Source organism: Bufo bufo, chromosome 10, assembly GCF_905171765.1.
Source record: "Bufo bufo chromosome 10, aBufBuf1.1, whole genome shotgun sequence".
Classification (NCBI taxonomy): Eukaryota; Metazoa; Chordata; class Amphibia; order Anura; family Bufonidae; genus Bufo; species Bufo bufo.
The window spans coordinates 46,725,984-46,750,288 of record NC_053398.1 but is presented as its reverse complement, the minus strand read 5'-3'; the positions used below and the strand labels follow the sequence as shown (position 1 = coordinate 46,750,288).

Sequence of the window (24,305 nt, the reverse complement as noted above, 5' to 3'; positions counted from 1 at the left end):
GTCTGGACTCAACAGATTTTTCCTTCATCCCTCAATTATTCCCCCTTTATTTTGCTTGGGAGCCAAAGCTGGGGTCCAGCAGTATCCAGGTAGGAGCACCGTGACACATAAAGAAACATTTAGGCCACACTACACCACTCAGCATTCCTACTACACCTGGGACGCAAGAGGGGCCCTGGGGGGTGGCGCGTTGTGAATGCATGATGCGCTCTCCTTTACTTTCATGGACCCATTCTGGAAATAGCTGTGCGACCCGCACCTATCTGACATCGGTGACATATCCTAGTGATAGGCCACCGATGTCTAAGATGAGACAGCCTCTTTAAAAACACTCAGAGACAGCAGGAAAATCCCCTGCCGCCCTAGTGCTGATCTCCAATGCTGTCCAGCAGTGATGACATTGAGATTACCCACAAGTCACTGCTGCAGCCATTCACTGTCTGCTAAGTGGCTACAGTGGGAGGTCACAATGTCATCACTGCAGAACAGCAACAGGGACCAGTGGGAACATCGGAGTTGCGGGAGATTTTCCAGGTCAGAAATATTTATTTTCTCATTTTATGACAGCCCATGCGTTCTCTGTGATTAGTAAATGTCCCAGACATCCCCATCTACACTTTATCTTTCCCTCTGAAATAATGGATCTTAGACGGAAATGGCTAAAACGGATGCAAAATGTGCATAACTGAGCATAACGGATGCTGAGGCTACTTTCACACTAGCGTTGTTTTAATCCGGCGTTCAATTCCGACACCAGAACTGCCTGCCGGATCCGGAAAAACGTGTGAAAACGGATTACATTTGAATCCTGATCAGGATTTTGATCACAATGAAAAAATGCATTGGAAAAAACGGATCCGCCATTTATGGACTTTAACTTTTTTTTCACATTTTTCGGGTTTAACATGCAAAAGCCGGATCCGGTTTGACTGAACACACCGCCCCGGATTCGGCGTTAATGCAAGTCAATGGGAAAAAGACCGGATCTGGCGTTCAGTCAAAGTATTCAGGATTTTTGGCCGGAGGTAAAAATACAACATGCTACGTTTTTCTGAAAAGCCTGATCAGTCAAAAAGACTGAACTGAAGACATCCTGATGCATCCTGAACGGATTTCTCTCCATCCAGAATGCATTAGGATAAAACTGATCAGTTCTTTTCCGGATTTGAGCCCCTAGGACGGAACTCCGCGCCGGAAAAGAAAAACGCTAGTGTGAAAGTACCCAATGAGTAATTACACTTTTTTTCCATTTTTGAAAAAGTCTTGATCGGCGGCAGTGTCAGACTGGGGTGCCTAGGGCCCACCAGTAAAATTTATTTTGGGGCCCACTGTACGGATACATACAAATATTACCTGCTCAAAATGCATGGGGGGGGGAGGAGGGGGCACCTGATACCAGATGATTTAATATGGGGGTCCCTGCAGCAACTTTGAGAAGGTAGGTCATGGGGAAAAGAGGATACTAGCAGCTTTCCTCTATAGCTAGAAGTCATCTCAGCTATCTGACCGTGTCTATAATAATAAAGTGGGTAGTTTCTTTAATAATCTATCAAGTTTTATCAGTAGCGAGGGAAGCTGCGCTCGGCTGAGTGCTTCTGCTTCTGACTCCACGTTCTAGCGATCTGTGGGGGTCTCAGACCTGGGACCCCCAACGATCAACACTTCTGGTATGTCCCTATGGCATATAAAAAATTTAAAAAAGGAATAGTTACTCTTTAAAATAAAGGATCCGTTTTTTTGTTTTTGTTGGTTTCTGTTCCTCTGAGACGATGATGTCAACCTGGCCTAAGGAACAGTAATTGCCTTATACATTTCAATGGTGTTCATCTGAAATTCATGAAGCCGGCATCACTAGAAACCTCCGTAAACCGCCCCCACACTTACTGCTTGTTCAGCGCGGTTAACGCTACTTGTGTAGCCATTGCTAATACAGATCTTCGTGCCTATCAGCCTGCAGGGCTGGAAGAAAGGTGGTTTATCATCTGCATCAATGATGTCAATAATTATAGATGTTGTAGCTGTGAAACTGGGATGAACGTCAGGAAATTCTGTGTCCTAAACAGAAACAGACGATGACACGGTCATTTGAAAAATCCACAAGAAGATAAAAATGAAGACGTGTGATATATCTAAAATCATACAATGCGTCCACAAGGTTTGGTACACGAAAGAGCACATTTATTATTGAAAATGCGCCAGTTTTTTTATGCATTTAGCATAAAAAAATTGGCGTGCATACTTTTCATGAAATTTACTGTTTTATACAACATTTTGGCACATTGTGGGGTGTAACTATGCCAACCTATAGGCGGTGTAAACTTCGACTAAACCGATTTTTTTGGCGCACAGATGCATTTTTCTAGCGCAGAGACAAAATTCTGGTGCACAGAAACATTTTTGGTGCATTAATGGAATTCTAGCATGAATCTGGCACAGGATTTACAATATTTCAAATTTATAAAGGTCTATGCGCCAGAATAGTAAATTTATCTAATATTAAGACCATAGTAAATCTGTCCAATCACTTCTGCCTCAAAAAATATATTGGAGTTCTTGGAGAGGGACATTTGTCAACACGATTGGTTGATATGGGCAACTAAGCCAGTTTTTGTGATAGAAACCATACAATCAGAACATTTGCAAGCTTTCACAAAGAAGCTGGAAATCCTATAGCAAAAGATAATAATTAAAATAAGACCCAAATGACACTAAACTGTGTAAAGTAATTAACACTGAAGAGGACAGTATACTACTACAGAGGGATCTGGATAGACTGGAGGCTTGGGCAGAGAAGTGGCAGATGAGGTTTAACACTGACAAATGTAAGGTTATGCACATGGGAAGGAATAATGCAAGTCACCCGTACATACTAAATGGTAAAACACTCGGTAACACTGACATGGAAAAGGATCTAGGAATTTTAATAGACAGCAAACTAAGCTGCAAAAAACAGTGTCAGGCAGCTGCTGCCAAGGCCAATAAGATAATGGGTTGCATCAGAAGGGGCACAGATGCCCGTAATGAGAACATAGTCCTACCACTTTACAAATCACTAGTCAGACCACACATGGAGTACTGTGTACAGTTCTGGGCTCCTGTGAACAAGGCAGACATAGCAGAGCTGGAGAGGGTCCAGAGGAGGGCAACTAAAGTAATAACTTGAATTGGGCAACTACAGTACCCTGAAAGATTATCAAAATCAGGGTTATTCACTTTAGAAAAAAGACGACTGAGGGAAGATCTAATTAATATGTATAAATATATCAGGGGTCAGTACAGAGATCTATCCCATCATCTATTTATACCCAGGACTGTGACTGTGACGAGGGGACATCCTCTGCGTCTGGAGGAAAGAAGGTTTGTACACAAACATAGAAGAGGATTCTTTACGGTAAGAGCAGTGAGACTATGGAACTCTCTGCCTGAGGAGGTGGTGATGGTGAGTACAATAAAGGAATTCAAGAGGGGCCTGGATGTATTTCTGGAGTGTAATAATATTACAGGTTATAGCTACTAGAGAGGGGTCGTTGATCCAGGGAGTTATTCTGATTGCCTGATTAGAGTCGGGAAGGAATTTTTTCCCCCTTGTGGAGAAAATTGGCTTCTACCTCACAGGAGTTTTTTTGCCTTCCTCTGGATCAACTTGCAGGATGACAGGCCGAACTGGATGGACAGAGGTCTTTTTTTCGGCCTTATGTACTATGTTACTATGTTACATGTTACACTTTACAGCTGCTGCTTGACCCCACCGTTCTCATTGCTGCACCTCTACAGGTCATATTTTTGTGCTCATCACCCAGTGAAATTGGCACTTTCTATAACAGGGGCCTAGTCGCATGGTCTGCTTCATGTTAACTTTCACATTGCAGCACCTTTACTTGGGCTGTATGCAAACATGTGGCTTGTGAACCATGTTGGTGAATGTTCGCAAACACACTGTATGTGGTTCAGTCTCATATTTTTGGTGTCACTAGAGCTGGACATCTGGGGCACATGTTCCAAATATTTGGCCAAGTAGTTCTGGATTCACATTAGAACACCACTTTCAATTGTATTTGATTCCTCAAGACTCAGGATAGGCCATCCCTATCTGATTGGTGGAGGTCCAAAACCCCTTCCCCCCGCTTCAGAGTTACCTTGTAGCCCCGGAGCAGGACGTAGGTGCAGAAACTACACAGGTCTGTCCAATGTGAGCTGATAGAAGTGAATGGGAGCCGCGCTGCAGGAACCAGCTCCATCTACTACATAATGGACTGAGTTGTGCCGTTCCTATTTCCAACACCGCAGCTACTCAGGAAGAGATGATCGATGCGGCTGTGGGGTGTCAGACCCCCGCCAATAAGATAACGATGCTTGCAGATCAATATAAAAATTCAAGACTAAGAATCTCATGATTCAAACTATTGCTAGTGAATTGTTAGAGAGGCATAAAAGGCTGAAAGAGAAAGGCGTCCACGAACAAATCTGGCACAGAGGCCCTGTGCATTCTGTGAACACAACCTACCCGTGCAGTGAGATTCAGCCGTATGTGGGGTTGCAGGTCATAATCCAGAGATCTATTCAGTAGTATTAATGGATTTGTTACAGAAGACAATCTAAAATAACCAGCAGCCTAATAGTAAGGGGAAAAAAGCATAATTAGTATGTTATTAGTATGTTAATAGGTTATGAAGTAATAGTAATAGTAATAGTGATAGTGAGCATTGGGTTTGAGGGGCGTTCTCCATTGCTCCTAGAGGCTCATTTGCAGATATTAAAACATAATTTTTCTCAGCAATGCGGACACATATAAACATGGGACCAACACAGATGTCGTCTGCTGCCAAGTGCACATGTAACAGGTCAGCCGGTGTCATAGGTACAAGTCTGCTGACTGATGCCCTTTAAGCATTGCGGTTCTTTCAATGATTTTCCAAGTATAGTGATGTTGCCGGCCACACGGAGATAACCACAACCTCATTCACTTGAATGCATTGCCCAACAAAGTGGGTGACCAGCAGCACAGATCTACCAAATGTATATCCAGATCGGTGAACCCACTGATTATAATGTTTTGGCATATTTTAGCAAATTATGGGAATACCCCTTAGAGTCTATAAATCAATTGGATATAATGATATATTTTTACATAGAGACTGACAATTTCATATTTGCTGAGGACCACTGATGCCATATTGTATACTCCAATGTGCCTATGGTTTTCTAGGATTTTTATTTTTTTTTACCACCTATTTCATGCCAATGTTGCACTCTCATCCCATGCCATATAACAGAGGTACTATGTGGGCACACAAAGTACACATGGGTCCATACAAGGTCTGTGGAAAAGGTAATACCATGTGTGAAACTTTAGAGTCTCACAAGGCCACACCAACTTTCTTAAAGGGATTGTGTCACAAAGCATATTCCACATTTTTCTAACCAGCACCTGGATCTGAATACTTCTGTGGTAGTTACAGGAAGAGAGCTGCAGCAGAAAGGACACACTTCTTGAGCTGCCAGGGTGGAAGCAATTGAAGCAGTGAAGCTGGAGATCTCTGGATCCATTTGAGGTATAGGGCTGGTTTTAGCTAGGTTAGAAAGGTATTATCTGCACTATATGATGGTGGGTGAGCAGGAGATCATGAATGATTCTTCTCCAGCAGCAGGATCTCTGCAACCACCCAAAGGGATATTCCAGTTATATGAAGTTATCCTCTATTCTGAGAACTATTAGATCATTGGCGGTCCTACCGCCGAGAATGGGGGCCCCATAACCCGTGGAGCCCTCCGAAGTGAGCAGAGCGGCCGGTCGGGCATGCGTGCAGACGCTCCATTCATTTCTAGATGGGATTTCCGGAGATAGCTGAGCACTATACTTGGCTATATCTCCAGAACTCCCCTAGAAATGAAGAGAGTGACTGCACACATACCCAATCATCTTCTCTGTTTACTTCGGGGTGCCCCACGGGTTCTGGGCCCCCCGTTTTCGCCGTCAGTGGGGGTCTCAGTGTTAGGACCAACTCCGATCTAATAGTTTTTTCCTATCCTGAGGATAGGGAATACCCCGGTTAAGCAAGGCTACTTTCACATCTGCGTTTTTGCTGGATCCATCATGGATAAGCAAAAACGCTTCCGTCATAATAATACGGCCGCCTGCATCCGTTCTGAAAGGATCCGGTTGTATTATCTCTAAAATGGTCAAGACGGATCAGTCTCTAAAACCATTGTAAGTCAATGGGGGACTGATCCGTTTTCTTTCGCGTCAGAGAAATCGGATCCATCACCATTGACTTACATTGTGAGTCATGACGGATCCGTCTTGATCAGTTTCCCAGGACGCACTCTGCGTTTTTGTGTGCGTCATGGGAACGCAATGAAATGGAACGGAACGCTATCTGGTGCACTCCGTTCCCTTCAGTTCAGTTTTGTCCCCATTGACAATGAATGGGGACAAAACAAAGCGCTTTCCCCCCGCCATAAATCCTATGACGGATCTCAATAGCGGAAAGGGAGAACGCTGATGTGTCAGTCACTATTTTATAATGCCCTCAGGTAGGACAGAAGTAGACAACAGATTCCCTTTAAGATGAGGACACATGAAACAATCTGAAATATTGCTGCTTGTCCCTTACAGAACGTCTCATGTCATCTCTACTTCTTAGACCGCCATAACAAAAGGTCAACAGCGATCATGAAGGGGGATACTACCAACGAAAAGAAATTCAAAGCATAGCGTAGGTATAGCAAATATTTGTTGTTCCTCTTACCGTATCATTCCCAATGAGCTCATAGTAGAGGGTATCCAGATCGGCATCTTCAGCTTGCATTGCAGGACCAATGGCGCTGTTCACTGGCAGATTCTTAATATACATATAAAAGGATGTTTGAAATATGTCATACAGGTGATTTACCAACAGTCTGATGGTTAATAGCTGGCCTTCAAAAACAGCAGATCTATCTCTCCCAGGCAAAACTCAATGTGCCTAACTCCTCTTCCCCCAACGTGGGAGAGTCTGGAGGTCCCCCCCCCCCATGCACATTACATTGACAGCTGTTCCTAGTAATAATTGTGAGCTCATAGCATAGTGGGTGACGCTATACCTGCCTGCTATTGGCTGCGCCCCACCCTGACACCAGATGTTTTCATCCGCGTGATGGGGAGATGCAGCAGCGGCCATGCGGGCTTCAGAAGTGACCCGGGTGCTGGGGAGCCAGGTAAGTACATTGTGTGTGAGGGGCCCGGGTATATGGGGGGGAGGGCATTTCATTGGTCAGATAACCTTAAGGGAGTTTTTCCACCATCACCTATAAACAGGATAAATGATAAATCTCTGATTGTTGGGGTCCCCACCTCCGGGATCCGCATGTGTCATTAGAATGAAAACCTTACATTGTAGACTGGACTCGATGGACAGTCTACAGGGTGCCATGAACAGCTCCTCTTTGTTTCAATGGTTATCACATAGAAGTAGCGTTTATAAAATACTCACCTCAGCAATACTGAAATGATAGCTCGCTTCCTTGAAGACGGGTGCATTGTCATTGACATTAATAATTTGTACATAAACGATTCCCCCAGGAACCTGAAAAAAAAAAAAAAAAAACAATAGATGTAATCTTCAGACTCTCAGCCACATCACTATTGCACTATGACGTCACTGGAGACAGCAGCTTCTGAAATATGAAGATTGACACAATGACTTAGAGAAAGAAATAGCGACAGAACGACATCATGAAGGAGCAACGTAACATTAAGGACTCATTCATACGACCGTAGGCCATCAGTGCCCGTATTGCGGACCACAATCTGCAAGATATGGTGTGGAACGGAGGCAGAGATCGGAAGCACTACCAGACGCTTCTGTGGGATTTTGGTCTGTGCAGAACGTATCTTGCTGATCGCTGACCCATTTAATGAATTGGGCCCACATCCGCAAACGGTGTGTACTGGGGCGGTACCCGTGCACTGCGGACCGCTATTTGCAGTCTGCAGCACGGGGCACACACGCTCGTGTGCATGAGCCCTAAGATTGACAGGGAGGATGTTACTTACAATCTGGCCATTATTTTTGCAGATAAGAGTCACTCTTATGAGTGTTTCCACCTATTAATACAAAGAAAAGTAAAATGTAACAAAGGACAATAGATATGCAGACTCACTAAGGCTCCCCTTACACGGCCCAGTGCTGAGACACCAGCGTTGTGAGAATATTAACATCAATCTATGCTGATTTATGGGGCCTTTCACACAGCCTGATGCAAAAGGAATGGGGGACGAATAATCGTTATTACTAAGGATGAGCGAATCGACTTTGGATGCTTCATGCGAAGTCGATTTGCATAAAACTTTGCTGTAATACTGTAAGGAGCAGGAGCTACGTATAGTATTAGAATGTATTGACTCCGATGAGCTGAAGTTATTACTTCGCGAAGTCTCGGCACTACTTGGAACCGAACCTGAGTTCGATATCAATTTTTTTTTTTACAGTAATAATTAATTCACAAAGTTATTACACAAAGTCTAGTGAGACTTCGTGAAGTAATAACTTCGGCTCATGGGAGCCAATACATTCTAATACCGTACAGAGCTCCCACTCCGTACAGTAATACAATGAAGTTTTATGTGAATCGACTTCGGATGAAGCATCCAAAGTCGATTCGCTCATCCCTAGTTATTACGATCATTCATCCCCATTTACCGTGCATATTGTTAGCAGCACACCATGTTTACACAGGGTCATGTGCTGCCGACAAGTGATGATTTTAGGTGCAGCATGAAGATACACAGTGCTTTGTCGGGGGATTAGCAGCATATTTACACGGGGCAGTTATCAGGAAGGACATTCCAAACAGTGTACTGTTGAATGCGGATTTCTGAATGAGTCTATGCAGGTGGATGTTGCCGCCAAGTGAACCCTCTAGGCGTAAAACAAGAATACTAAAAACAGCTCAATTGCAAATCGGGCGAGGGGTCATCTCATTGCCCGACTTGTAAATTGGAGGCTGTTTGTGGGGTGTGCAAATACATAAAAATATATCATAGCTCCCGGAGACAGATGCCATTTAACAACTTTTTTTTTTATTTTTAGAAAAATTACCCGGACATTCGCACGGACTTACCTCATAGTCTACTTCTTCAGTTAAAACCAAATTTGTTGAGTTAACTATTCCAAATTTAGTTGAGTTAACTTCCACTGTATGCCCCGAATCAATAATTAATCTTGTCACCACTGTACCGGGTTTTTCATCTTCCCTAATAGCTGGAGTTGGGTTATCAGCCCTACAAGCTGTAGAAAAAAAGATGATATTCTTATGACAGAAAGCAGAAGAAAAAATGGATTGCGCTGCAGGAGAGTATGCTAGAAATAATCAAAGTCACAAAGTTATTTGCATTTTCTTCCTATGTAAATCTTCGGTCAAATGGATTCATCCATATACATCAAACACAAACTGGAATGTAGAATTCTGAAATAAAATAGAGACCGCACAATGGTGTAGTAACTTCTAAAAGAGTGCAACCTAGATACAGGTTATACTCACAAAACTCAGATGGTAATAAGCGTAGAGGACCGGCTCAGCACTGTCATGGACCCAGGAGTCGCACACCTCAGATGCGGTTCACCAGACCAGACGGACGGACAGAATCTTTAGCCGTTTCCACAAGCACAAGCCGGATCTCCAAGTGAGAACCACTTAGTCAAGATGTCAAACTTTACACTCCTCAAAGTCTCGGAAGAAAGATATCAACCAATGGTGAAGTACATACCACAATGTTGAATAAAAAGGGTTTATTATACTCACAAAGAACGCAAGTTTTGGAGCAAATTTAAAACAAGTACAAAGTGCCCGACCTGGGTTTCGCCATGATGCTTCGTCTGGGGCGTGTGTTCCTAATTGCTTGCAGCTGAATAAAAAGGATCCAAAGGATCCAAAGAACCTCCCTTGTTGGACGTCATGGAACTTAACAAATGCAAATTACTTCTAAAATGTATGAATGCACACACATAAATGCTGCCTCCCCCGCACACAGACGGGTAGGAAACATAAAAAGTTATAATTACTAAAATAGTTTAAAAAATAAATAGACAAAAACTAATACAATCATCTCGGGACCTACACCTTTCTATCATAAAAGCGCAAACCTATTATAAATACATCCTAGATTTAAACTATGCAAGCATTCACATCACATTCTATGTTAAGACCCTGGGGTGGAATGGTGTTTAAAAGAAACATCCATTCCACCTCCCTTTTATTTAGTATTGAAATACCCCCCCCCCCTTCCCCCCCGTATAGGGGTACGGACCAGCTCAATACCAGTAAAAAGAAGCCCTCTGGGATTTTTTTGATGGTGAATTTTAAAATGAAGGGAGACACTATGGGTCTCCAGACCTTTTTTTAATATTTTGAAAATGTTCTTGCACTCAGGTCTTTAAACTACTTGTGGTTCTCCCCACATATTGGAGGCCACAAGGGCACTCCAACAGATATATGACACCCACATTGTTGCATGACAGATTACCTTTTATTTTAAAACTACTACCTTACTAGCTCTTTTAAAAACTAAAAAGGGGTTTTCTGGAAGATCCTTATTCAAAACCGGATCATTTTGAAGTATGTGCCAATTTTTGTTAATCATCTGTTTAATGAAACCCGCTTGGTTAAACAGATGATTAACAAAAATTGGCACTTACTTCAAAATGATCCGGTTTTGAATAAGGATCTTCCAGAAAAACCCTTTTTAGTTTTTAAAAGAGCTAGTAATCTTACAAATAAGTTAGTACATAGTGCTAGCTTTGCTACCAATAAAAAACATCCGATTGCACATAGGAGTAAATTCACATGGTGCGGTTTTTGCATACCTTGCAAAAACCGCATCTCTAAAGATCGAAAAATTTGTGTTGACTCCGTAGTATCTAATAAAAGAACAGGTAGTAGTTTTAAAATAAAAGGTAATCTGTCATGCAACAATGTGGGTGTCATATATCTGTTGGAGTGCCCTTGTGGCCTCCAATATGTGGGGAGAACCACACGTAGTTTAAAGACCCGAGTGCAAGAACATATTCGAAATATTAAAAAAGGTCTGGAGACCCATAGTGTCTCCCTTCATTTTAAAATTCACCATCAAAAAAATCCCAGAGGGCTTCTTTTTACTGGTATTGAGCTGGTCCGTACCCCTATACGGGGGGGGGGGGGTTATTTCAATACTAAATAAAAGGGAGGTGGAATGGATGTTTCTTTTAAACACCATTCAACCCCAGGGTCTTAACATAGAATGTGATGTGAATGCTTGCATAGTTTAAATCTAGGATGTATTTATAATAGGTTTGCGCTTTTATGATAGAAAGGTTTAGGTCCCGAGATGATTGTATTAGTTTTTGTCTATTTATTTTTTAAACTATTTTAGTAATTATAACTTTTTATGTTTCCTACCCGTCTGTGTGCGGGGGAGGCAGCATTTATGTGTGTGCATTCATACATTTTAGAAGTAATTTGCATTTGTTAAGTTCCATGACGTCCAACAAGGGAGGTTCTTTGGAACACACGCCCCAGACGAAGCATCATGGCGAAACCCAGGTCGGGCACTTTGTACTTGTTTTAAATTTGCTCCAAAACTTGCGTTCTTTGTGAGTATAATAAACCCTTTTTATTCAACATTGTGGTATGTACTTCACCATTGGTTGATATATTTCTTCCGAGACTTTGAGGAGTGTAAAGTTTGACATCTTGCCTAAGTGGTTCTCACTTGGAGATCCGGCTTGTGCTTGTGGAAACGGCTAAAGATTCTGTCCGTCCGTCTGGTCTGGTGAACCGCATCTGAGGTGTGCGACTCCTGGGTCCATGACAGTGCTGAGCCGGTCCTCTACGCTTATTACCATCTGAGTTTTGTGAGTATAACCTGTATCTAGGTTGCACTCTTTTAGAAGTTACTACACCATTGTGCGGTCTCTATTTTATTTCAGAATTCTACATTCCAGTTTGTGTTTGATGTATATGGATGAATCCATTTGACCGAAGATTTACATAGGAAGAAAATGCAAATAACTTTGTGACTTTGATTATTTCTAGCATACTCTCCTGCAGCGCAATCCATTTTTTCTTCTATTTTATTGTGTGGACTTTTTGCTCACTTGTATCCAGGATTTTGCAGCGCTAGAGGGTCAAATATTTGAACAGAAATTGTACCTTATTTTCCCTATGATAGAAAGCAGACTGCCAACATACCTGCCTAAAATGCCGCTATGTTATGTGCAGCTACTGTAATGTGTAGTGGGTGTTCGCAGGTTCCATTCACTTGGAAAGGAGCATCAGTGACAGTACCTGAGAACGGCCACCACACAATGCACGAAGCTGTGGTGTTCCTGCGGCATACTTATTTTATTTCCTAGATCCGCCGATGACGGTAACAGCTCATCGATGGGATGCCTGGTGTCGGACCCCCACTGAACTCATATTGATGACCTATCTTTGATATTTTAGTCCTGGAGAACCCCTTTAAGACAGATGGACATCACAAATGAAGACACCTCCTCTTATTGAGAGTTAATAGCCCCTCCCAAAGAATGGCTCTTAAAGACCTGGCTCATACATGTACTTCAGGGTCGGCCATGCATTCGGCCCACATATACACATTTCTCTTTGTACTAGAACCATTGTGCTGTTAAAACTGTAACCTGCCATTAGAGAGTAATAGAACTGAGTAGTGTTGAGCAAATTAAAGTTTACAAAGATTCACTGCGAAGCCAAATTTCTTCGCGCTTCGTGGTAACGAATCGATTTTCCCTTAAATGGCAGTAAAAAAAAAAAAAATCATACTTATCTCATGCATTTGAGCACGACGAGGCCAATGCAGCTATCTTGCTTGAAGATTTTGCTCTGGATCTTCAAGTAAGATGGCCGCGATGGCCTCTTCATGCTTAGATGGATGAGGTAAGTATGATTTAATTTTTTTTTAATTAGCAAACACTATAATGCTTTAATATGGATCTCAGATGCCGTGATCAGCGATGAACGCGGCATCTGAGGCAGTGGCGTACATAGAGAAGTAAGGGCCCCATGGTAAGGATCAAACCAGGCCCCCCACACAGTAGAGAAGGGTTTCCACCTAAACCCCATTCAATGACCCCTGGGCCATTTTTTCCACTGCCTCGTTTGCTAAAAGTTGTTTCTTTGGAGGGTAGAGTCCTGACCACGTTTTCACCCCCAGTAGAGGAGGAGATAATCCCAACTGGGCGCCCTCTTGCCCTGGGCCCCATAGCAGTTGCCTGGTCTGCCGCTATGGTAGTTACGCTCCTGATCTGAGGGGTTCAATGACGGGTGCGGTACAATCCCCTGTCATTGCACCCACTACTTACAAATAAATGCGCTTCGTGACAAAGTAATTCATCACAAAGCAAATGTAAAATTTGGCAGAGCAGACAAATCGAATTCTAGAGAACTTTGTTCATCTCTAGAACTGAGCTTCCCGCACACCACCCACAAACAGACAATTCTGTCCTCCCTTCACCCTCATTTCTCTTTATTCACACTAGCACTATTTGGCACTATTTAGTACTATCATTTTACTGCACCGATCCCATGGGTGTACTCCTATCCTCTGCATCAGCTCCTCAGGGGGTCAATGCACAAGCACGACCACCACTGATAGATTGCAGGGTGGTCGTAACCCCTGGAAACAAGCAATGTATAATGTGATGGAAGCAATATGGACAATCACAATAACCACAATTAGTAAGTGTCTTGAATTAACTTTCTCTGCATGATAAATGCCGTTTGCTGAAGTAAATGTATGAAGGAATCCCAGCAACCATGTCTTGCTTCAAGGTATATATATATATATTTTTTAAATCATTCAATGTATAATTAAGACGCGTTTCGGCACAAAGCCTTTCTCAGTCAGGCTTTGTGCCGAAATGCATCTTATACGTTGAATGATTAAAAAATAAAAAGAATATACTTTGAAGCAAGACACGGTTGCCGGGATTCCTTCATACATTCCACGTGGGGTTTGCTCCTTCCCGCTGCAACGTGAACACAAGATCGAGTGCCAACTGGATTCTGCTTCAGTTTAATAACAAAACAATTTTTTCATCATCACGTTCCAATAGCTATGACTTCTTTATTTTTCGGATCACATGGCCCTGTAGAGCATTTTTCCTTTTTTTTTTTGCCTGTGAATTTTTTTGTGTGCCTGCATTAAACTCCCATTACATTTTGATTTTTTCATCAATCGAGCTGTGAGATCGCTTACTTGTTGTGGAATGTAAAATAAGAATAAAAAGTAACTTTTTGGTCACTTTTCACTGCAAACAAAAACAGTAATTCTGGTGTTGTTTCTGTATGATGTTCCCCATGTGGGATAAAGAACATGATAACTTCACAGTTCAGGTTGTTATAGATGCAGTAATACCAGATGGGGGAATTTACCATGAGGAAAAAATTTTAAAGTCAGTTTTCAGTCTACAGCACCATAATTTATGGCAAATTCTTAAAATGTCGCACAATGTATAACAAATGTGGAGCATCTTTACAAATAACACAAAGTTACCCGATTTTTAAGCCACCCCCACTAGATCGAGATTGCAATTTTTTTGTGATTTAAAAAAAATAGCAGTTGCCAAATCTGGCGTTCACCTAATTACCATAGTAACCACACACCCTTTTCCATCTTTTTTCAAAGTGGCAAAAGTGGCACAAAAGCCACAAAAAGTATCAAATGTTTGCACAAAAATTGCACTTTTTTACACGGAAAACTGATGCAGAAGCAAATTCCACTTGTGTTTTTATTTTTATTGTTTTCCACAACAAAGAAGTTTTGTTTATTTTTTTAACTTGTAATATTTGTTAACAATCAGTTCTTTTGATATTGTTTTTAATTATAGGCTATGGACACCTTTGGGGCACTTTTTAATGATTGCATTCTACTCATTTTGAGCTAAAATCCTTTTTCCATTGGTCTTCATTAAAAAATGCCAGCAGTTTTCGTGAAACATGCAGTTAAAAATAAGTCTATTTGCAGACTGTCCTTCCCGAGTTCCGTTAGCTGACAGCTTATCTCTCAACCTCATAAACACGCATTTAGGCTATATTCTTAACATTTTGATAAGAGTCCAGCTATAGTGAGTGTAATGAGGTCAGATCAGAGATAAGGCTCCACATGAGCCGTCAGCTGACGGAACTCAGGAGGGAAAATCTGCAAATGCAGATTTTTAACTGCATGTATCACATAAATTGCTGAGAGTTTGTCCACAGCCTTTAAGTCCCACTATACTATATAATAACTAGAGGTGGGACAAATCCAATTTTTTCCGAATCCGAAAAGGTTCTCGAATCTATCGAATCTTTCGAATCTCGAATCCTACGAATCCTGTACATAAGAATTGTGTGAACGGTGTAAGAAACAAAGTGATCAAAACACTTATGGGGGGAAGGGGGGATCTGTGGATGGCACTGTTATGGGGGGAAGGGGGGATCTGTGAATGGCACTGTTATGGGGGATCTCTGGATGACACTGTTATGGGGATCTCTAGATGGCACTGTTATGAGGGGGATCTGTGGATGACACATATGCATCTTGTGCTATGTGCCATCCACAGATCCCCCCATAATAGTGTCCCTGCAGTGTGAATGACCCCCAATACAGGGGCTGGGGGCCGGCATCTGGATTAGTAATGACAGCGGGGACCATTGCAGTCCCTGTATTCTAATGCACCAGCCCCGCTCACTGTTGTATAATCTTATTCTTATCTAACCTGTAGGTATTGTAAAAATAGAATAATCATTTGTAATCCAGCTGTATTACTTACAGCTAAGTTCCGTAGCAAGGAGGAGGGAGGAGGCAGGCAGAAGGCAGGCCGGGAGGACGGACGGGCGACGCGTCACTCACTACGTCATGCACCTGCGCCGCCCACTTTATGAATAAAGCAGGCGTCGCGGGCGCGTGACGTAGTGAGTGACGCGCCGCCCGCCCGTTCTCCTGGCCTGCCTCCTGCCTGCCTCCTCCCTCCTCCTTGCTACGGAACTTAGCTGTAATACAGCTGGATTACAAATGAATATTCTATTTTAACAATACCTACAGGTTAGATAAGAATAAGATTATACAACAGTGAGCGGGGCCGGTGCATTAGAATACAGGGACTGCAATGGTATCCGCTGTCGGGATTCGTCAGATTCGAATTTTACAAAATAGGTCAGGATTCGAGTCCAGGAATCCCTCGAATCTTGTTAGGTTCGAGGGATTTGTGGATTCGACGGATTCGTCGTCCCACCTCTAATGATAACTAAACCCTAAAGAGGAACTGTCACTTCTCCTGACATGTCTTTCTTTAGTAACTACTTGCATTCCCCATGTAATAGCAATTCTAGAGCATCTATTCTTATGGCTCTATGATGTGGCATTCCTTTATTATTCCTGCTAGAAGTAAAGGGAATGAATTACTAGCAATTTACAATGAATGCAAGTTATTTCTAAAATAGGCATGTCAGGAGTGGTGACAGGAAGAGGCACGGCTGGCAGGAGTGTAGGGGGAGCAATGGCTCTGGGCACACTGGCATGGTAGGACCCACCAGGATTGGAGTGGCCCAGCACTGTCAAGTGTATCGGCGTCTATAGGATGCAGATACAGTTAGAGCTTGTGGTAGAGCAGTTCTCCATGTTGTCAGCCACAGGCCACTATAGACCTGTGGCCTACAGGATGCTAGAACACACATAGGACATTAGCATTCCTGTACAGGTGGTGCATAGGCGTACATATGCATGACTATTAGGTGTACGTTTTTGTTTATTCTACCTCCCAAAAATGCAATAAAAAAACAATCAAAAAGTCAAATGAAACAAAATTGGCACCTTAAAAACTATTAATCCTCCAGCAAAAAACAAACCCTCATATCGCCTCAATGATGGAAAAGGAAAAGTGTTATGGATCTTTGAATGCAGCTACACAAAAACTTCAAGAAAAAGAGTTGTAAAAGTAGAAAACCATGAAACAAAGAACTATACAGATATGGTATTGGTGTAATTGTACTGACCCAGAGAATATAGCTATTATGTCACTTATAAGGCACGGAAAATGACATAAGAGCAAAATCCAAAGAAGAATGGTGGAATTGCTGCTGCCTTTTTTCAATGCAACATTCAAAAAAAGATTTTAAAAGTTATACAATACATTACATGCACTCCGAAATGATGCCATTAAAAATACAACTCGTCCCACAAAAAACAAGCCCTCATACAGCTATTCGATGTAACAACAAAAACAGAGTTATGGCTTTGAAATGTAGAGATCAAAAAATGAAAAAAATTAATAAATGCAGCAGCTGATCGGAAGGGCTCACGGGTGTTGGGCCCTCTCAGATCAGATACTGATGACCTATTCAGAAGATAGGTCATCAGTAAAAAATTCTCGGAAAACCCTTTTAAGTACTGTGTAATTGTGCATAAAGGGGACTATAATTGTGCACTAGTTGATAATACTGAGTGCTTTCATTGCAAATGAGATACGCTCAGAACAGACTGTTACTGTTAACTCTGGAAATTTCATGTAAAGCGAGGTTTTTAATTGGTTCTTCCCATTTAATTTCATGAATTTATTTAGTGATCTCTATACCTGGCTGCATTTCTGCAGTATGAGGTAACTGTACATACATACTGACCTTTAGATGGGGCTAGGAGGGGCCAGTAGAGTAGAAAACATGTAGGGAGTCATTTACTATCAGGTTATTTGCGCCACAATCTGTGACTTTTCCACGCTCTCACCAGGTCTAAAAAAGTGGGGGCGTAGAGTGGGCAGGGAAGGGGATGGGTCTGAGAGCCTGTCTCATTTATCATTTTCTATGCCTGTTTTAGGTATAGAAAATGGTCTAAATTTAAGCCACCAATGAAGCTGGCTTACATTTTGACTGGCGGTGGATGCGCCAAAGTTATGTAGAGGCCGGCGCCTCTTCATAACTTCGGCGAATCGACCCACATTTCCGGCGGTGATTAAGACAAGCGTCTAAATGGCGGGTCTTCATAAATATTCCCCTTAGTTCTGGAACAAAGAGCTCATCAGAGTAAGATGTTCGATGGAGCCTGCCCATTAGTTGATGACTCTCAGTGACTGTTACTTTACTTAATCTTTGTCTTTGTATATCTTCGTATACTGTATATGTTTTATCATAATTTAGTAAACTCTTTATGCACCTAAGTCGTGTTAAGTCTATTTTTTCCTGACCTTCCAATCTCACAATAATACAGTCAAGACATATTTTCTGTTTCTTTCCATATGCACATTTTTGTACAAGATATATTTAGGAAACATCTGGCATCTCTTGCGATATCTGTTTGCTTCATTTTGTGATTTCTTCCAAAAAAATGTATAAAACTTATTGACAGTGAAAGGGGTTATACCAGTGTTTAATACTGATGCCCTATCCTCAGAATAGAAGCAAGACAGTGGTCAGCACAACTCATATCACTTCAGGTGTTATCCACCTCCCCAAACAAAATCTAAATAGAATATAAAGGAAGAAACCGGACCGGAGGTATAAAACAGATGCACTCCTCAATAAATATCAAAATAATATATTTTATTATACAAAATCTATTATCGAGCAGACAATTGCGTGAACCACACACAAAAATAGTGTGCTATGATAGGCACAACCCTTAGAACCAGTAATCTACAAAGGTACACAAGTATAAGCACAGGCTGCAACACAAGACAATAACTGCAAATATTATAGAATAAAGTACACATTGGAAAATAGAGAAGTACAGCACCCGACAGGAGCTAAATACATGATTAAATAGATAAAATGAAGAGAATAGAAAGGTGCCTCAAAAATGACAAAAATATGACTAAATAATAAGCACATCTTTCTATTCACCTATTTGTTTTCTCTATTTAATTGTGAATTTAGATCATGTTGGGTACTTACACCCACACAACTGTGATAAGTAGAAATAAACTAATTTCTTAAAAGTTCGATTGGGCTCATTCGCCGAATTTCACAAAAAAATTTACTTGACTAATTATTTCATCATGAAGCACATTTTTTGTAAGTAGCGGGTGCAATAACAGAGAGCTGCGATAGCGACACCCCCGTCATTGTACCCCTCAGATGCCGCTTTCATACATGATTGCGGCATCTGAGTGTAAAATTAACAATAAAAAAAAATTAAATCAAACTTACCGCCTCCATTTGCTCACGACGGGCCGGCCGCCGCCATCTTGCTTGAAGATCTCGGCCGAAATCCTGTGCAGCACTAGATTACGTCATCACGCCAGCTGGCGTGATGATGTAAGCTCACGCCGCACTGGATTTCGCCCAGAGATTTTTAAGCAAGATAGAGGCTGGCGGCCCGTCACGAGCAAATAGAGGAGGTAAGTTTGAATTTTTTTGTTTTTTATACTATTTCAGGTTAAATCGATTCGCTGACACGAAGCACGAGGAAATTCGGCTTCTAGGTGAATCGAATTTATCCTGAAATTTGGATCGAATTCCACTTCATGTAGTTCGATTTGCTCATCTCTAGTTGCTTGACAAATTTCCTTGGAATCTAGGAGCCAGCTAAAAAAGTTAGGAGCCAGGCGGAGCCGCGTCATAAAATCTATATTGCGATATAATTTTAAGCATGTGCGATATGCGATATATATCGCAATATATTGTTTTCTATATTTGGGGGGGGTGTTTAAACTTTTTTTTTTTTTTTTACTTTTTATTTAATAACTATTAGCCACCTTAAGGGCTAGAACCCTTGTCATATTCACCCTAATAGAGCTCTATTTTAGACTTTACACTCTCCCTGCTGCCCTGTGCTTTGTGCACACAACAGCAGGGAGCTGACCATGGCAGCCAGCCTATCATGTGCCCCCCCAGCCTCTGATCAGCCCCTCCAGCCTCTGCTCAGCCCCTCCAGCCTCTGCTCAGCCCCTCCAGCCTCTGATCAGCCCCTCCAGCCTCTGATCAGCCCCCCCCTCTGATCAGCCCCTCCAGCCTCTGATCAGCCCCCCCCCCCTCTGATCAGCCCCTCCAGCCTCTCCCTCTTATCAGCCCCCTCTGGTAACAAACACACCACCCCTCCCCCCCTCCCTCCCCAGTATTAATCATTGGTGGCAGTGGCCACAGGGTCCCCCTCCTCCTCCCCCCCCCATCATTGGTGGCAGTGGGCAGTTCCGATCGGAGTCCCAGCAGTGTAATGCTGGGGCACCGATCGGTTACCATGGCAGCCAGGACACTACTGAAGTCCTGGCTGCGATGGTATGTTAGTGAGCAGCATTATACTCACGTGCGCCGTGATCGCCGGGAGCTCCTTCTTCTCATAGGTCTGTGCGGCGCATTGCTAATGCTATAAGCATTAGCAATGAGCCACACAGACAGAAGAAGGAGCGCCCGGCGGCCATGACGCACGTGAGTATAATGCTGCTCACTAACATACCATCGCAGCCAGGACTTCAGTAGCGTCCTGGCTGCCATGGTAACCGATCGGAGCCCCAGCATTACACTGCTGGGACTCCGATCGGAACTGCCCACTGCCACCAATGCAGACAAACATTCCCGGCACCCGACCTCTGACAGGACGCTGTGATCCACGCGATTAACCCCTCAACTGAGGGATTAATCGCGCGGATCACAGCGTGCAGTCATAGGGGCCGGGATATGGCCGGCACATTGGTATTCAGGCATTCATTGGTGACGCAGTGGCCACAGTCCTTCCCCTCCTCCTACTCTGTTCTCATTGGTGGTCAGCGGCAGCCGCGCACAGTGGGGAGGGAGGGACTCCTCTCCTTCTCCACTGTTCCGGCTCAGGAAACCATGGTGCGCGCCGAGAGCGCATCTTTTAAAACGGGCTGACAAATACCCAAGCACCAGGACCAAATTCCGCCCTGAGTTATAAGCAATTTTCATTTTTACTGGATAGGTGCTAGATCAGTGGGGAACCAATCACTTGGATCTCCATTCATTTCCACAATGGGAAGAACATCAGCACAAAAACTGCACCAGGAGCTTCATGACATGAGTTCACATGGCCAAGCAGTTGCATGCAAGCCTTACATCACCAAGCACAATGCCAAGGATCAGATGGAGTGGTGTAAAGCACGTCACTGTTGGACTCTGGAGCAGTGAAAACATTTTGTGTGGAGTGACGAATCACCACTCCCTACCTAGCAGCCTGATGGCCGAATCTGGGCTTTGCGAATGCCAGGAGAACATTACCTGCCTGTCTGCATTGTGCCAACTGTTTGGTGTTTGGTGGCAGAGGGATAATGCTATAGGGTTGTTTCTCCGGGGTTGGCCTTGGCCCTTTAGTTCCAGTGAAGGGAAATCTTAATGCTTTAGCAAAACAAGACATTATGAACAATTGTATGCTTGTAACCTTGCAGGGACAGTTTGGGGAAGGTCATTTTCTGTTGCAGCAGAACCAAGGTCCATGAAGGGATGGTTATGTGAGTCTGGTGTGGAAGAACTTATCTGGCCACACAGAGCCCTAACATCAACCCCATCCAACCACCTATAAACTAGAAGGAGGTTGTGAGCCAGAACTCTCAAATGCACTTCTGGATGAATGGACAACTATTCCCACAAGCACCCTCCAAAATCTTGTAGAAATTCTTCACAAGCTGTTTAAGCTGCAAGGGGGGTGGGGGTGGCAACTGCATATTAATGCCTATGGATTTAGAATAGGATGTCATAAAAGCTCCTGTAGGTGTAAAGTGTAGGTGTCCCAGTACTTATATCCATATAGTGTATCTAGCTGTTATTGCTTATATAGTGGACAGGTGGAAATGTCTAATTGTTTATAACTGGAATAAGGGGGTGGTCTATTTTGGGCTATTCAACAGCAAATGCTCCATATACTCTTTTCTCCTTGCACATAGCCCCCTGCTCTCTAAGTCCACCCCTTCCCATAACAACATTTTTCATATATATTCTTAGAGAACCCATTTATATTCCCCCAGTGAATGTAATTTAGTGACTGTACTGTTCAGAGCCTAATCAGCAGCACCACACAATGCACACAAAGTTTATACTATCGTGCAAGCCTAAATAATACCAACAAAAAGCGACAAAGGCTCCATACATGCAGTAGTCCTCAAACCAAGCTTCTAAGATTCTAAGTCTTAAAGGGGTTATCCAAAGTTTTAAAGATCCCCCCAATGCCTGGGCCCCCTATATGCATTATACTTACCTCTCTCCCCAGCACCTGCTTCGCTCCGGATCCATGCATGGCTGCCACTGCATCTCCCCGTCAGGTGCATCCGGTGACAGGGGGGAGCAGCCAATAGCAGGCCATGACAGCGACGAGTCTCCCTAGCAGCTATTCAGCAGGGATCCAGAGCGACGCAGGTGCAGAGGAGCAGATAAGTATAATGTATACGAGGGGCATTGGGGTAAGGGGGATCTTTTTGTCTTTGGATAACCCCTTTAAAGAGGTTGTCTCGATTTTTTTGACTTTTCTTTTTAACGTTCGATAGCTGCCTGTTGTACCTGTTGAAAAAAGTCACTCTGTTAAGGGTCTCTTTAGTGGTCTTTTGTACGGACGGGGTCACATGTGCTACTGAAGCCAGGGACTGGCCTCAGCGGTGATGTGTCCCCAAGCGGCAAGTGACCCAACATGTATCTACTTTTAAAGCAGTTTTCCAAGACTTTTATACTTCCTTAGAATAGGCAATCAGTATCTAATAGGAGGGAGTCTGACACCTGGGACCCCCATCGCTAAGCTGCTTGTGAAGGCCCTGGCACTCACACTAGCATCACGGGCCTTCTCGCAGCCCACCAAGCACAGACCCGTACATTGTATAGCGGTTGTGCTTGGTATCGCATCTCAGCCCCATTCACTTCCATGGGGCTGAGCTGCGCCTAGGCCATGTGACGATGAACACAACATCACATGGCCAAAGCAAATTGGCAAGAAGGCCGTGGTGCTACTGCGTGGTGCCTTCTCAAGCAGCTGATCAGCGGGGGTCCTGGGTGTGGGACCCCCACCGATCAGGCACTGATGAACTATCCAGAGAATAGATCATCAGTTAAAAAATCTTGGAAAACCCCTTTAATTCAATAATCCATATACAATGAATCTAGTAGAAATCAGAATATACATTTAAAAAGAGACGGTGGTCAGAAGAAACATGTGCCAGTCCCCACACCCCTGCTCTCTTGTGCCTGATGAGGAAGTGCAGGCGACAGGTTATCAGGATGTATTGGTAGCCCAGCTCTCATATAACAAGGCTCACTGCGAGTGTACCTAGTGCAAAATACTGAACAAAAGGAACAATAATTCATAATAGGGGTCATATAATGTATAAACCAAGTTAAACTGTAATAAATCAAACATCTAATATGTTACAGAAGAGTCTTGGATAGATATCCACACATAACACACCCTGACATCCCAGCGGATCACGTAATTTTGGCACTGTTGCATCTGTATTCGGGTTGCTATATTTTATATTGGTATATAATATCATGAATATCAGAAGGAATGAAAATGAAGGTAGACGCTATATTGTAATGAAGATCCCAAGAAAACGTTTCCAACCCCTGAGTATATTGATGTGTACTTACCAATGTATTCTGCATTTTCTAAGAAAGAACATAAGTCATAGACCTTACCTTGTGATAAACATCCCATCGGGATCAAAAGGAGAATACATAGGGCCAAAAGGGGCCCCATTTTTGATAGGAGGGTCCCGATCTTCCAAATAGAAGTGGCTGTTCCTGGGTGGGTAGGGTGTTAGTTTCTTTTATGGAAAAGACTGTACGTTGACTGAACACTGAGAGTATCATCCATGATTAACCTTTGATTCCTTCCCGGTTATTCGTTCACTTATTTATGGCTGTGGCGATAAGACTATATGCCATTGCTAATTCGCCCTCCCACTCTCCTCTGTACCTATGTAACAGGATGTAACATATACTGCTCAATAAAAGAGGATTTCTCCCTGGGAAGGAAAGTTCTGAATTACTACTCACTTTCTCAGTCTTGTTATATCTTTTTCTAAGCTAGGGGGCAACTAATACATAGTTGCCAACAGACCTGAATTTGCAGGGACTGTACCTTATTTTTAGGCTTTCCTGGGTCAGAAATGGACGGTGCTTACACAAGTTCCACCCACAAGTGGGTTTGGGGTGCCTGAACGGACCGACTAAAATATTGGTAAATATGCTAATATAGTCACAATTACAGCATCTAACTGGGATTGTGACAGCTTTTTCAGACAAGCCACTAATATAAATGTATCCCACCCAACAGATATCACTGATATATCACTTTCCCCAAATACCACCATTTATCAAAACAGCCTTACTCTTATTAGCCCACCATTGAGCCCTGGGACAAA

At 42.9% G+C, this 24,305-nt stretch overlaps 1 protein-coding gene across 6 annotated transcripts in view; it reads right to left on the bottom strand.

Annotated features, from left to right (window-relative positions):
* Positions 1 to 23,720, bottom strand: part of CDHR5 (cadherin related family member 5) — a 51,243-nt gene extending 27,523 nt beyond the window's left edge. For all 6 annotated transcript variants that reach the window (XM_040410501.1, XM_040410502.1, XM_040410503.1 and 3 more), the window contains exons 1-7: positions 23,578 to 23,720; positions 9,103 to 9,269; positions 8,036 to 8,086; positions 7,473 to 7,565; positions 6,750 to 6,842; positions 4,505 to 4,612; positions 1,885 to 2,055 (exon numbers count right to left, since the gene is read on the bottom strand). In XM_040410501.1, coding sequence (XP_040266435.1) covers positions 1,885 to 2,055; positions 4,505 to 4,612; positions 6,750 to 6,842; positions 7,473 to 7,565; positions 8,036 to 8,086; positions 9,103 to 9,269; positions 23,578 to 23,638 — 744 coding nt within the window. In that variant the 5' untranslated portion in view covers positions 23,639 to 23,720. The remainder of the gene's footprint in view (positions 1 to 1,884; positions 2,056 to 4,504; positions 4,613 to 6,749; positions 6,843 to 7,472; positions 7,566 to 8,035; positions 8,087 to 9,102; positions 9,270 to 23,577) is intronic.
* Between the last annotated feature and the right edge of the window lie 585 nt (positions 23,721 to 24,305).